The sequence below is a fragment of the Malurus melanocephalus genome, unplaced genomic scaffold (assembly GCF_030028575.1).
Source record: "Malurus melanocephalus ecotype Western Australia unplaced genomic scaffold, MMel_1.1 scaffold_6, whole genome shotgun sequence".
NCBI classification, from domain to species: Eukaryota; Metazoa; Chordata; class Aves; order Passeriformes; family Maluridae; genus Malurus; species Malurus melanocephalus.
The window spans coordinates 6,848,350-6,864,391 of NW_026623238.1; the positions used below are offsets into that span (position 1 = coordinate 6,848,350).

Here is a 16,042-nt window from a genome sequence, read left to right on the forward strand (position 1 = left end):
CTATGAGTCTTTCAGTTCATTTTTTAACAGTAACACAACTCCAGTACAGTGTTAGAAAGCTCCTGAATAGTTTGACTTAAAGGAAACTCTAAAGTAAGAAAAGTATGATTAAAATCAGAATCTTGGTTTGTTAGATGAGATTTAGAAAATCTACCTTAGTAACCCATTTCTCAGAAATATTGTGTGTATCATGTTTAAAAGGTTAGTGATGACAATAAGATAACATCAGAAATATGATTGTGACAGTCTCCTTTAGGTGGACATTAGCCTCAGAATCAGGTAGCTTAAAAGACTAAGAAGTTTTTCCACCTCATTTCTGGACTCCACTGGTCAYCAAGCTTCTGAGATTCACACAGCTTTGCGGATGTGCAGAGATGCGTGACTGCCTCGAAGCTTTACTCCTGCATCTGTACTCTAGGGGGACTAAATCACTAAAAGCTGGGTTTTGTCCTCAGGAAAAAGTAGTCAGCTGTGAAATGTAAATGAAACTATAATAGAACTGTGCAATTATAGGTAGAGAAAAAAAGAGTTATTGCTGGAAGGAAAAAGTAATAAGAATATGCATCCAACTCAGACAATTTTGTCTTTATGGTGATGAAATAAGCATAAAGGTGTATGTATATATACATTTGTAACTATGAAAAGCAAATGACATAATGGCAATAAATTATATATGTAGAAGTAGTGTCAGCAACCCATCGCAACTATAATTACTAAGAACATACATTTTGAATTTTTTTAATAGGAAATGCCRGATTAATTATTAAAGCAATAATAACACTGGATAAAATGTAAATAAATGAAGGGGATGAAAGCTGTTTTCTGTTTACAAATCTCAACTAGACAAAAGATAATCAAGGGAAGCTTGTCTGTACTCCATTAGCTTGGTTTTTACCCACACACAACACAAGCCCAGTAATTTTAAATGAAAATTAAATTATCCAGAAGTAGATCTGGAAAATTAAACCATCACACATAGACAAACATACTAATTACAGTAGCATACCAGATGATAAAATTAACATCCTCACAGGTAGCAAGTTATTTCAGAACTGTAAAACCCCAGATATTTACATAAATACTCTCAAATCAAAAGATATGTGCTAGTGACATTTCTTTTCAAGATACTATTCATGCTTGTATTTCAGGTAGCCCTGTGTCAGAATTGCTAGGAAGATCTTTTTCTCGTGACATTATCTATAGACATGTGCTCATTACTCAATTAATTCTGTGTATCACACAAAATATCAAAGTAGCAGAGTTCTCTTTAATTCTTCTCAGTAACAGTAAATTTTGAAGACAGGTAAAAATGAACACTGTGAATGTACATTGAGACAACACATCTCAAAGAACATCTATATACAGATAGACTTTTTATTCATTCAAATTACTGTCTATGTCCTTTATACTGTGGGAACCTGCAGGAAAGCCTAACTAGCACACATGCTGGAGTGAGTCACCAGTCTGGTAAAAATCATGTGATAGCTCTCCCAAATGCAATTACATTGTCTGAAAAGACGGGAAGTTGTATTCTTGTGTAAAAAAGAGAGTAGAGTGTCCCATCTGCTGTTACCAACTACTAGCACAACTGTCAGGGAAACCACTTAAGTGTTTTGAGGAAGCTCTTAGAGAAAACGAGATTTTTTTATGGATGACCCACTACCATTCTTATAAGCAATTTATGAATGAGAAATTCTCTTTGAGGAGATTGGCAGTCCCAGCGTTCCTAGAATCGGTTTATAGAGTGGAAGGAAGGGTTCTTCTTGAAAAGCCACATCATGTCAATGTAAACACAAAATTCACTAGACAGCTATGGGAATTTGCTTCTATAGGAGAAGCAGAGATTTAAGGGAAAAGAAATGAAAAGCTTTAGTCTTCTGAGATAGGGGAAAATTGACACCACCTTGGGTAATAATAATGTGTTCTTTTAACAGTGCAAAGGGAATCAGCCCTAAAGGCCTGGATCTTCTCCTGGATCTCTTAACAGTAGAGTTCTTCTCATCAAATAGCAGCAAGTAGGTGGCTCTAGGCACAAACTGCTTTCTAGTCAAGGAAGAGATCMAACTGGAGTACAAATCAGAAATGGAAACGCCTCAAGGATAACTCTAGCTAGACCTTTCAAAACTCTGGGGTGAGGTGGAATAATATCCATAACTTGTGTAGCGCAGCTACAAAAAATTATTCTAATTGAAAAGTCAAAAGAGTGAATGGYTGACACAGGGAAATAAGATTTACAAATTTCCTATGAATATGAATCTGATTTTGCAGGTAGRCTGGTGTATTTTGTTGTGAAAAGGAGGGTTCCTACTGCAGAAGAAGGTATGCTGCTTTATTCTRAGCCAACAAATTTCCAAGCAATCAGATAAAGAAGTCCAGGGGAAGAACGTCTACCTGCATAGCCTACAGAGAAGGCACTGAAAATTATAATAATGTTGCTTATAGAGGACTCAAAGTTTTAAATTAACAATGGCAGCATCATGTTAGGCTAATGAGACCTCCCAAGCTGTGCTTTTCCCTTACCTGGAAAAAACTCTTCAAAGAAGAGGAAATGGTATAAAGATACAAATAGTTCTCTGATCAGGAAAATTGCATTGCGTGTTGAAGGTAACCCTAGGGGAAGGACTTGAAATTATTTACTTGGATGGAGAAGGGCAAGACCTTTGGAAACCCTATTGATTTGTTGTTTTTTTCAGCAGATGAAACTGAATACAACTTGTGTGATACAAATCAGCATGTGCTTGCGGAAATGTTTAGTTTATAAATTAGATACAATTTAATTTGAAGGGCTTTCATCCTGAATCTTATTTAAAAATCATGAAAAATGTACTACCATGTTTCATAGAAGGATTGAAAAATCCTTGATGATATATAAAGGTTTATGTGTACATATCATATATAAGCATTTGGTCACTGTAGTAATGAGAATTAGGAAGAAATAATCAATAGGCTACTGAAGCCAGTGATTTACTTACGAATTTGTGCCACTGAACTGAGACTAGATTTAACTTCTGAATGTACATTCCAAACAGGACAAGTAGTTGCTTTTCACTTGTCTAAGTGAATTCTTTGTGTGAATTCCTTTTCAGGGTAAGAGGCTATCTTCACCCCTAATGTCTTAGGTGCCATGGCAACAAGAAGAGGGAACTCTGTAAACATTAGTGTTAAGAAAAAAATCATTTCTAAAAGCAGCTTGAACTGAAGGGCACTGAGTATGTCTTTCCCCCTCAGTTTCTCTCAGCTGCTTAGCGAAGTTTCTTTCCTTGCATTTRCCTTAGTTGCATTGTAGAAATTTTTAGTTTGCTACACTATAAGAGATCAAATTCTCTTCATAGGTTGAGATAAAAGAGTTATTTAGATGATCTTATTCTAGAGAAGTGCCACTTGTCTTTGCATATTTTATAAAAGGTTTTACTTATCAGTTAGAAAGTGGAATCTCATACAGTAATTTAGTGACAGAAGTCTCWGGGTCAGTTGACAATTTTTTTTCAAAACTGATCATAAGAACAAAAAGGAAATGTTGGACTCTCTCTAAATAAACTCCATTTCTATATGAACTGTCAGACTTATCACATAGACATATAAATAGACATGTATCATTAAATTATGCTTGGGAGAACATACCGGCATATCTGCATCTGGCACAGTAAGTGATTACATTAGTCCTATAAATTCACAGCTAATTCAATGGCTGATACTTCATTAAGCTGATTATTAATACTTTGGTAATCTCTGCAATTTTTCAATGTGTCTTTCACAATATGAGGGTAACTAGGTGAGCATTTTCAAGATATCAGGTATGAATCTCTTATTAGTACAGATAATGTAGGAAAGGCTTTCTAGAAGTTAACAAAATTTATGAAAACATACATGACCATCATAWAGAATGTCTCTTTTCTTCAGCACAAGATAACAGTATTCCTGCAGGATACAGTTTTATGATATCTAAAATAAACTAAAAATGTTTGAATGGAATACAGAGAAGCCCCCTAGAAGAAAAGCCCAAACAAAACAAACGAATAAATGACCCAAATCCAAAATCTAGAATTTCAAATAAATGGCAAACTCCGTATTATTTTGGTTTCTCTCTCATCTGTAATATCCCTTCATCATGGGATGAATGACCTTATTTTAAAACAAAATTTGAGATATTTTTTGCTTTCCTATGTACCTTACATGCATATACAATGTAGGTGACTTTTTCAGATATAGAGATTCATCTTTTTAAAAGAAATAAAAGAAAGAAGCTGAAGCTGAGTTTCTCCCGTCACAAAATAAAAACTTATTGAAAACAGGAGCCCTCTTAAGGAAATCCATTTAGAGGTGTATGGAAGTATTTGACTTTTCAGAAGCATTATGTCAATAGTAGCTGATGAGATTCACTTGACATGGCAGAGATAAAACCATCTCACAAATCAAATACAGCAACTGTCAGAAATGTTATAAAATACAGTCCCAGAGCTTTTCTGCAAAAAGAACTGTTCATTCAGTTCATAGTTACTGATGTTTAACAAGAGCACAATAATTATAAAAAATAAAGTTTAAAATGCTGTAATGTAACTTATAAACTGTAAAAATCCCAAAAGTTTAGAATTACAAAAATAAAACACAATATGAAAAAAAGACCCTTAAAACCAGCTGCAGGGCTCTAAAGTAGAGTATTTTTACCTAAAACYCCTAAATATTGCTTCTCTACACCAAAAGACAAAGTATAAAATTTATAACTTAACCATGGCAAGCACAAAATTTAATAATTACTTTTACATTTTATCTCACATGATATTTTGACCTTATTTGCTAGCATAATTCTAATTATTCCTCCTTATTTTTTGTTCTTTAAATAAAAGAGGCATGCATTGCTTACATCTTGCACTGATTTTAAAGTTTTTATGGCTTGGGGATCAGTCGTTTCAACCCAAGCACTTTGTTCCCTGCCCAGTATTCTGACACATGCCATGTGCTATTAACGATTTGATGAATGAAATGAAAGCATGTGACCACCTACCCACACACCTTGGCAGAGGTGCACTCCATACACGCCGGCCACCTCCCAGGCAGGTGAGTTTATTGGCACCTTCCAGGCGATATCCAGGGAAACAGGAAAAGATCAAGGAATCTCCAACACCAAAATGAAACCCAATTCGCCTACTGAAGGCAGGAACACCAGGATCATCACATGGCTCCAGATCATATTCTGCAGACAATAAAACATAATATATTATTATCTTGACAAGCTGTCCATATGGAAAAAAAAATTACCAAATTGCTTGCATTGTGTGAACAGCTGGAAAACATGTACTTCAGAGCTGTGCTCTCTTCTAAAACCCACTACTGTTTCTATAAGTCTATTATGCCTGCATATACAGTAATTATGTATCTAATGTGTCCCACCCACACTACATCTATTTTCTTAATTTCAAGAGCTGTAATCAGCTTCTACTCTAAGTGGTTTACTACAATTTTGTTTAATTACTTCCTTTGTATAAAATTCTTGTTTCATTTCATCTGAACTCCTAAACAGCTTTAGAAGTGAGACTTACAGTTAAAGGAAATCATTATGTAATGAAGAAAATCTAATTAAAGAAAATCAAAATATTAGGTGAATGAAAGATGTATGAATACATTTTCAAAAAGTGTGCTTTTTTAACTATGCATCAGGAGTAATTCAGAAGTCAGAATAAACTAATGGGGAAAAAGTCAAGGCTGTTGCACTGGAAGCAAATCAAACTCAGAAAACATCTGAGTCACCCATTTCCCCATCTCCTAATGGGGAGCATGCTGTGGAAGTATCACTTTTTGTTTGTCCTGTTTTCTCATATTATTTTCTTCCTTAAATACCCACTACCAACTGCTTCAAAAAATAATTCTGAAAGACCAACTTAACAGCTAATGGAAAAAGTTTCATTTTATATTCTTCAGAACATGATCCAAAAGACCCAAGAGATCACTTCTGGTAACAAAAGAAAAAATATTTTCAAGGAAATTTACCTTGGAGGTCAGTGGAAAGTAGGGTAAAATCTCTTTATTCAGAGGAAGAGACTCCATTTAGTCAGGGGAAGAAACTAAACCAAAGCTTCTGAGTGTTTAAACAGCTGATATATGGAATAAAATAAATAAATCCTTCCCTTTAGTAACTGTCATGTAGTAAAGCTCTGTATATTAGAGGGAATCTATAAACCACAACAGCTTCTACTGGCAAAAGCTGTAGGTTCAGAAAACAGATGATCAACTATGTCTGCTCGGTATGATAAATGCTAAGCTACACATGGAGATACCCTGTAGCACACTTTTATGCACATAGCAATTCTCACAACAAATTTCTATGTTAAATGACATTTGAAAAGTTTAAGGTYTTCCCACTAAATACTTGTCACTAAAAAGAAAAATATTCTGATTGTGTAAAAGTATGAAAACAGGATCACCTACTTTTTTCATAAAGTTAATGTACCTTATAAAATGTCTCAAAATGTATATTTAATATAAATGATGGCATATGCTGCTCTGTATCTTGTAGCACTTGCAGATAGGACATAAACCTTTATTTTAGCATTTAATATGAGTAAATCCATCACTACTGCTCTAGTCAGTGCGGTAGGTTTTTTTTTCCTTTTTTCAAATATATACATTTTTATTTCAAAATTAGACTTCAATTTAGCCTCCTTTGTGATTCTGAGCTAGCATACCACTGCTTTTTAGAAGTATCTATACTTCCCTTAGTAAAAAACTACCTGTCATTTCTGTTCTTCTGAAGTGGTACCTTCTATTTTTTTTTGTTTGTTTTACCCCTTAATTTTCCTCCAAACATCTTTTTCACAATTTTAATGTTTCTGTGAGAATAGGGGATATTTCTTAAWACAATCATATCACCAACATCCTTCTTAATCTCTTGGCCACATTTATAAACCTTAGCCAGTTTTCTATGATAGAATCTGTACAATTTCAATTAACTTTTTTTTTTTACTGGTTGCTCATGACATTTCTCTTTTCTACAAGTAAAATGCAGTTTCAGGATATATAGCACAATGSAATTCATTACCTGAAAATGTTATGTTGAAACCTTCATAGGAAATTGAAAAATCAGATATAAATCGAAGCTGTGCAGTAAAATTTCCAAAAAGGCCAGCTTTAATTGTAGGGGGTAAAACTGAGCCAGTTAATCTGGCCACTGGTTCTGTGAAGCTCCCATCTTCAGTGATGAGCAAATAGTCATGAGAGCTCTCAAGATGAAAGGTATGAAAAACCAGCTGAACACCTTTAGAAGAATTAAAAAGGGAGAAAAGAAAAGCATTTAATAAAAAGTTTCTCTATTCCTTCATATGCAGGTGACACAGAAAGCAATTCTTATGTTACATAGGAACATTTTGAGAAAAAGCTGCACATTGAATCAAAACCTGAAATTCTAAAAGTAAAGAATRCAGAAAGCACTTGAGCTCAACTGAGTAACATGTACAATGTGAATGCTTATTTAGCTCACTGTAATCAGTAGTTCCCGATGGCATYCAGTGCTATTTGTACACAGCACTCTGAAAATCCAAATTTATATGGTTTAGGTGTTATTCAAGTTCCTACATGTCTTTTTTGCTTACAATATCTACCTTGATTTCCCTATTAACTAGAAGACATACTCTGATACTTTGCTAAAATGTTGAATTTCTGTTTYATTTTTGCATTTCCTCCAATACAATTTTGTTTTTTTTCATTCTAAACTTCAGGGGAGCACCCATATACAAGTTATATGTACAGTCTTACACAAATACAGATTCATATTTTCTGGAACTGACCCTTTACTGAAGCTATTGCAGTTTTTTTTTGTTTTTTTTTTTTTTTTTCATTTGCCAACTTCCAGTCCAGTGATGAAATGAATTTTGACTTACAGTTCAATTTTCAAATACAATAAATACAATAAATTTACTGAGGGAAAAAATGTTCGTAGAAAGTTTTCTCATATTTTACATTTAAAATGTCTTATGAGTTAAAAAAAAAAAAATAAAAAAAAATCAGTCTTTAAGAAGATTTCAAACAATAGAAACTTCCAAAATACTTCTCAGCAAATTTTTATTATGTTTTGATTTAATGGTATGTAAGTTATTAGTATTTTCTGAGTTTTTTCCCTTACGGTATTTTACACATTCCCGTAATGGAYAAGCTGACAAGATTAACTATGCATTCAAGTATTACTCTACTGCATACAYAGCATAAATATACATATAAGTTTTTGCTTTAATGGTTTAAGTCTGAAATATAAGGTTACCAATACACAGAACAAATCTGTTTCTTAGTGCTTAATAATGGTGAAGAGCCATTCACAAGGTCCTGACATCTTTGACTGAAACAAATTTAGTGATATTTAACAAATAGCTATTATTTTCCCATATTTTACCTCTTCTACTCTTCCATTTTTCTGAGACTTAAACAGATTTCCTCTGGCATCTGTTAAAAAGAATGATTCTTTTGAAAAACAAACACGAACTGGAAACACTGCATTTGAAGATATGTATTTTGGGAAATAAATCTTCTTCCTCAAAGGAATGGTAGAAAGTGCCAGTTTAACACACAAATGGCTTTTTTTTTGCTATGTGTGTCTGATTTTCTTTTTCATACAGACATCAAATATATATATGCAATTAATATTAGATTCTTACCCTTGCCATGAGACACTTCAATAGTCCAAGTGCAGTTTAAAGAATTTGGGTAAAAATCAGGAAAACCTGGAGAAAGGACAGTTCCACTCTTCCCATGAATATATCCACCACATAAAGCTTAAGAAGAGAAAAGAAGAAGACATACAGAAATAGTGTCTTGTAGAAACTGAGATAGAGAGAGATCTTTTTAAAATTAAAAATAGGGTCAAGGATTAAAGTAAGAAGTTAATTAATCCAAAGGCATAATGTTCATGTTTGACAACAATTTGTTTTGTCCTAAATTAGACCCTGAAAAGGAGTTTATTTTTCATCTTCAGCCTCTCCTGTTAGTTAGTGGAATATAAAAATAAGTAAAATTTATATTGCTGGTATTAATTCCTATTGCAGCAGTAAGAAGGAAGATATTTTTGTGAAGTAACTAAAAAAATATCTTGCTGCTACTTTCCTTCCACTAAGTATTTAGAAAAGCATATATTCAACCACATTTTTAACAAACAAAAATATTTAAATAAAAAGTGTATTTTTTCAAATAATTGAAAGTTTAATGTCTACTGCAATGCTCAGGGGAAAAAAAAAGTGTAATTTCCTCTTTTTCAAAGATTCAGATTGTCCCATCATAAGTAATTTATTTGGAACTGAATATTTTGGAAGACAAGGRCTATGCTAGAAAACATTTTATGCATATTAGAATTTGCTAAACTAGGCTGCTCTAATTTGCATGGCAAATTAATTAAAGTTTAAGATTTGCATGCTGAATTGCTCACAGATCTTATAAATACAGCATGACTCTACTTTTCACTCATCTCTTGCTGTCCAGTTTTATGTTGTTTAAAATTTTAATATACTAAATATTTAAACAATGAAACAACAAAACATTAAGATGCTTTTAGTCTTTACTCTTCCTCACACAGAGTGATACACTTGCCAAAAACAAGATGGAAAACATACATGACAAAGTATTTTATCAAATTGCAGTACCTTTCTGTAGATATGTGTGTATATATATATATATATATATATGTATATATATGTATATGTATATATGTATATACACTTGGTTTACAGCTAAAGTTCCTTTTTTTCATTTCTTATTAGATTAGGGTTTTTCTTAAAGTTTGTAATGTTTTTTGAATTTATGTAATTTATAAGTAGAAGGCAAAGAAATGCTTCCAGCCTGGTTTTGCCTGWATATATTTATTTCTGCATGTAAGTATGAATTAGAATATGTTTGACTAAACCCACAGTAAATATACGGTTGATAACATTACTTAATCATAAATAACTTAATTACAGACACCAGGTTTACAGTGCCATAAAGGAACAACAGTACATTAATTCAAAATCCTTATCTTATTCTGTAACATTGGAGAAGGAAGAAAAACATTTGACTGTGCAACATTATATAATTCAGATATTCCATATTTCAAAGTAATTTACATATTTTAAACAAAATTGGTAACATGTAATTGATGTGTTTTAATTTAGCTTTCATTCAAAAATTATTTTCATGTTCTGCCTCGGCATTACCATATTTTGAGGATGACACATTACTTATAGGGACCTTTAGCCACCTTGTCTTTGTATACAGGTTTATTTCTTCTTTCTTGGCATGAAACAAAGCAACATGTTTTACCCTTAGGTATTTCTTCTGCTAAATTAATTTCAGAAGTTAAAATTTTGAGAACATCAGTACTCTACAGATGACTGCAAAATGCTCATTTCTATCTCACTCAAATCTGACACATTCCAAAAATTTGGGTCACAACTTGTTGAGTCTCAAAAGGCGAATACATTAACAGAATGATTACCTAACAGAACATGAGTTCTATTGCATCTTTTTAGACTACTTAGCACAATAGAGTTTAATCTGTAAGGAAAAGAAGATACTGAATGTATGTTGAACCCTTGTATGTTGCTTGCCTAGAGAACATACTCCAGAAAGGCTTGACATTTTCTCATACACTCACACAGAAAGTGGGTGAAGGATCTGGGAAATAAAGACTCTTTTTCAATGAGAGAAAATTAACTAGATCTTCCTGAAGTTCAACATYCATATGCAAACACAATGTTTAAGTATTGATATTTTAACTCAAAAATACATCCACACATTTTGTTACAAAGTAAACAGAAAAAGAAGATAATGCTATTCAAAGTTAAGACTATTTCGCATTCTTCAATCCATTTATTGTTTTGCAAATCAAACAAGGAAAGAAACCCATAACAGCAATGAAAAATTCTAAAATGTAAAGGAGGGATGAGTTGTGGTGATTACAATGTGAGAGAGTTTGAATGTTAGATTAGCTAACTTTTGTAGTAATCTTTTGGTACGCTATATGTTTTGAACATGGGGCTACAAGACTGTTGTGAGACTTAGAAGATGGAGAAGAGTAGTGCTCAATTTCAATAAAACAAATTAAAACAGAGTGAGCAACTAAATTACTTTGCTGAATCTAACTYTAAGTTTGTCCTCTGACATTCCACTGTAATCAACAAAAACCTTGGGCCTGAAAAGCYCAAATTAATGTGATTCACTAAAGCAAGAGCCTTTCTTTGCTGTTGTTTTTTGGTTTCTATAAGAGAGATTTTGTAGCAACTACAGAAGCATTCCTTGAAAAATTTGATTCAGTGGTTCACAGAAACAGAACTTAGCCAAACAATCCAATAACAAAAAGGAGCACAGATATATTTGCTAGGATAGTTGTGCTGGTTTTGGCTGGGGTAGAGTTATCTTTTTTTCCCAGTGGCTGGGACTGTGTTTTGGATTTGTGCTGAATACAGGGTTGATAACACAGAGATGTTTTTGTTATTGCTAAGCAGGGCTTGCACAGAGCCAAGGYCTTTTCTGCTTTTCATACTGCCACACTGGTGAGGAAGTTGGAGGTGAGTGGGAGATTAGGAGGACAGGTCACAGCAGGGACAGGTGACCCAAGGAATACCCCACTCCATATGGCATCATGCTGAGTATATAAAGTGGGCAGAAAGAGGAAGAAGGGGGAAGTTCAGAGTGATGGTGTTTGTCTTCCTAAGTGACCACTACATGTGATGTGACCCTGCTCTCCTGGGGATGGCTGAACACCTGCCTGCCCTTGGGAAGCAGTAAATGACTTCCTTGGTTTGCTTTGTTTGTGTACACAGCCTTTGCTTTCCCTGTTAAACTGTCTTTATCTAAGCCCAGAGGTTTGCTCACTTTTACTCCTCTGATTCTCTCCCTGATCCTGCTGGTGGGAGTAATCTAACAGCTCTGTGGGGCTTGGTTGCTGGCTGGCATTAAACCATGACTGTAATTCAGCATTTAAAAAAAAAAAAAAAAGTTTAATGGAAGCTACAGAAAGTTTCATACTGCATATCCAACAAAACAATTAATAAACTAACCAAAATTCCAAGAAAAAATGTGTTAAGAAAATTAATTATATAGGCTAATCATGAGCTATCTGTTCTAGTATTGAGTATCCTAGATTTTGATTTATTAATCATTTTGGTATGCAGAATTTAAAGTTTCAAATATAAATAAAATGTATGGGTTTTGCTTTGAATGTATTAGTAGTATGGCACCATTTTGATTCACAGTTGCACAATGGCACACTGAAAATTTTAATTTTTCTGTTCATGAATATACACAATTTTTTTTCAGTACTTGACTGAAAGCTGATACAGAGACGTAAAACATGGTTTTTAATAAAAGTAAAATAATTTCTTAGAAGTGTGGATCTTACTGCAATTGAAGGAAGGTGGAGAAATGACAAGCTTAATTAATTCTGAAAAATAGTAGGCTAACTTTTATGGATCTTAAAGCTGCCATCTGAAGAGCTTGACACTTACCATCACAGCTGGGTAAGGCATGATTCCACTGATGGTTTCTTTCACATATGAGAGGTTCTTCATCACTCAGTGTATATCCTGGATCACAGCTGAAGGTTACTGTGGAGCGGATATTAAAGTTGTTACCATGGCGATGGCCATTCACAGGAATTCCTGGGTCAAGGCACGAATCTGACTCCAGAGTAACACCTGAAACACACAGATTTAATTTGGTTTTTTTACCTTTTTTTCACATAGTTAACAGCAGAAAAAAAACCAAACCAAACCAAACAAAAAAAAAAAACAAAAAACAAAACACAAAACAAGGAAGACAGGAGAAAGAAAGAGCCTCCAAATGACACTAGGTAGCATTGCCTGAGAACTGACATGGGATATAAAATCCTTTCTCTACCTGTTGTCACTGACTCACAGAACAGTTTTCCAATTCTAAGTTTTATAAAATAAAGAGGTCCAAATGAAGTAGAAAAAGATTGMAGATTTAAAATATATTTTGTCAATCAACTAAAACCACCAAAACAATAAAAGCACTGGACATGTGAAACCACAGGAAGATATAACGGTTCAAAGTATCCATACAAATTTTTGCAAGTATATAAATCATATTTTATTATTTCATTTCATATATCCATTTTCCAATACTGTACGGCAACTCAATTTTCTTCTGCATAGTAATGATTATTTGATACAACAAAAAACAAGTGTCTAAAAGATGCAACTGAAAAACTCACAAACTATTAAATTCTTACAGATGTTATCCTATGCATGAAAAAAAAGAAAGACAAATAATATAGCTTACACAATTGTATAACTCTTATCTGACAGAAMGAGTCTCTGGTAATTACGTCTTATAGGAGCGATTGAACAGTTTTTGGTCAATAAACCTAGAGTTATACACTGAAAAAATAATCAAATTAATGAAATTATCAAATTATTGAAATTATCAAATGAAGGTTCATTAACTAAGCATTATCTGTTATCCTTCTAGTAAGAGCAGATGATTGTGGAATTTAATAATATAAGGAGCTATGATGTATGCACATGAGGGAAACGATTCTCTATTGGGATGACAGGAATTTCTTTTMTTTTCTGTTACTGTATGTAGCAGGTTGACCTTGGCTAGCTGCCAGCCCCCCACAGCTGCTCTTTCATTACTCCCTTCAACCATACAGGGGCAGAAAGTAAGATAGAAAATAACATGAAACAACTCAAGAGCTAAGACAAAGACAAGGAGATCACTTATTAATTACAATAAAAACAAACTCATTTTAAAAAAAATATTGCCAATTAAAAACAGCCTAGGACAGTGAGAAACAAAACAAAAAACTAGAACACTGACCCACCCTTACCCCTGTATTAGGCTTGCATGGYCATGTGTTAGTAGACAGGGGTGGCTACAGGAGTGGCTTCTGTGAGAAGCTGCCATAAACTTCCCCTATACCCAACAAAGCCAATGCCATCTGGCAACAGCGGAACCCATCAGAGATGGTGCTAGAGCCTCTGGGATGACACAGTTAAGAAGGACACAAAAAACTGCTGCAGAACAACAGCAGCCACAGAGAAGAGTGAGACTATGTGAAAGCAACAATTCTGAAACAGCAGGGTCAACTGAAGAAGAGGGAGGAGGTGCTCAAGGTTTGGAAGCAGGGATGGCCCTGCTGAAGACCATGGTGAAGCACRTGTCCTATTGCAGGTCATGAAGGTCCACAGTGGATCAGATATGMATCTGCAGCCTGTGCAGGATCCCACACTGGAGCAGATGGATGCTCAAAGCAGGCTGTGACCTTCGGGGTAGCCCAACTGGAGCAGGTTCCTGGCAGGATCTGTGGCCCAGCAGAGACAGGAACCTACACTGGAACACCTTTGCTGGCATTTGTCACCCTGTGAGAGATCCACACTGGGAGCAGTCTGTTCCTGAGGGACTGCACCCCACGGAAAGGATCCATGCCAGAGCCATTCATTAAGAGCTGTAGATCTTGGGAAGCACTCACAATTGAGATGGTCATGGAAGATTGTCTCCTGGGGAAGGAAACCAGTGCTGGATGAGGGGAAGAGTCTGAGGGATTATTCTACCAAGGAGGAAGGAGCAGCAAAGACAAYGTGCRATGAACTGACCACGACCATCATGCCCTGTCTCCTGCAACTCTCAGAAGTAAGAGGTAGATAAAACTGAAAGTAAAGTTCAGCCAAAGAAMAGAGGGGTAGAGGAAAGTTATTTTTAAGATTTGAGTACCTGGGATCTAGTCAAAGTTAATCCACCACAACCCCCTTTTTCACAGGCATTTCATAGTTTCTTAGCCCTCTAAACACATCCTGAAGGTGCTGGTCCTCTCAGCTGCTTGTGCATCTCTAACTCTGTGCACTCTCACTTGTACTCTCAGTTCACTGATTCTAACCTGAYCAGTTTATCCAGGACTACCATATAGCCTTAGGAATGAAGAGGAATGAGTTCAAAACTAAGGAAAAAATTGATTTATCAGGGCATAAAGTGAAGGGTTTAGAACTATAGATATGAGAGTTGGAAGCAGGACTACAAATAAAAATGCCATAAATAATGATTCTAGCTTTYACAGAGAAATATTCCCTGTACTCTCCAGCTCTTCTTATATCTCACTTAGAATTCAGATTTGAAAGCTTATGATCTAGTTTTCATGAGGTAACCCTGACATACTTAAATTATAGACTAATAAGTTTCTTCTAGACTTGACTGCGTACTCTTAATGCAAATGTACCATGTTAGCTGGCTTAGTGCATTTTTAGATTCCCTTCACATGGATAAAATTGCTTAAAATAGTCTTAAAGAACCCCTTTAAGTCTATAGTATTCTGCACTGTATGYGTCCTTAATAATTTCATCTGTATAAAATTTTAATTTTGATACGCATTTTTGGTTTTTTTTTTCAGACATATCATAATTCAGATTTTGAAATAAGTTAGTGTAGATGGAGGTCCACAGCAGCACTCTTAAACTTTCTTCCTCTTAGGGCAGCCTACCAACCCTGCCTGAAAACATCAACTGCTTTGGCATTCTGAGTCACATATAACAGGTGAACTCAGCTTCTTTTTGAATTGGTAATTCTAAATTACATTGAYTATGTCGTTCCACATTTTTGTAAGAAGACCAAAATCTGGGGAAAATTTATCAGCTTCCAACTTCCTGACTGAAGTAGTAGTGTTAAATAAAGAAAAAACACCTCAGCTCAGCCAACAGTTTCATTCCCAGGGGAAAAATATTCAGTATGTAGGTTTTAGCAACCATGAACATAGCTGAAAAGAAATAATTTTTCTTTACTTCTTTGCATGAAGATTTGATTCTTTTTTTTTTTTTTTATACAAGATAACCTAAGGTAAACTAAATAATGGTCAATATTGAGAGTCCTGGCACAACAGTGGCAAATTTGGTTGGAAAATAGTTGTAAAGAGTTGACTGTAAAGAGTTGAGAAGGAGCACAGGCAGTGCAGACTTTAGGACAAGCTGCAATTCTTAGCTACTGGGAACATGGCACAATTATCATGCCTTCCCCTCTGCCTGCCAAGTCCTATCTTTTCTAAACAAGTACAAACCTTTCAATGACTCCTTATGTGTCA

At 34.6% G+C, this 16,042-nt stretch overlaps 1 protein-coding gene across 1 annotated transcript in view; it reads right to left on the reverse strand.

The window, feature by feature from the left end:
- The window catches only part of CSMD1 (CUB and Sushi multiple domains 1), a gene marked incomplete at its 5' end in the record, with an annotated part of 494,218 nt that overhangs the window by 199,353 nt on the left and 278,823 nt on the right, over window positions 1-16,042 (reverse strand). Inside the window, 4 exons of the mRNA XM_057371364.1 lie at window positions 5,003-5,191; window positions 7,034-7,249; window positions 8,640-8,756; window positions 12,459-12,647. Of these exons, the coding sequence (XP_057227347.1) occupies window positions 5,003-5,191; window positions 7,034-7,249; window positions 8,640-8,756; window positions 12,459-12,647 (711 nt within the window). The remainder of the gene's footprint in view (window positions 1-5,002; window positions 5,192-7,033; window positions 7,250-8,639; window positions 8,757-12,458; window positions 12,648-16,042) is intronic.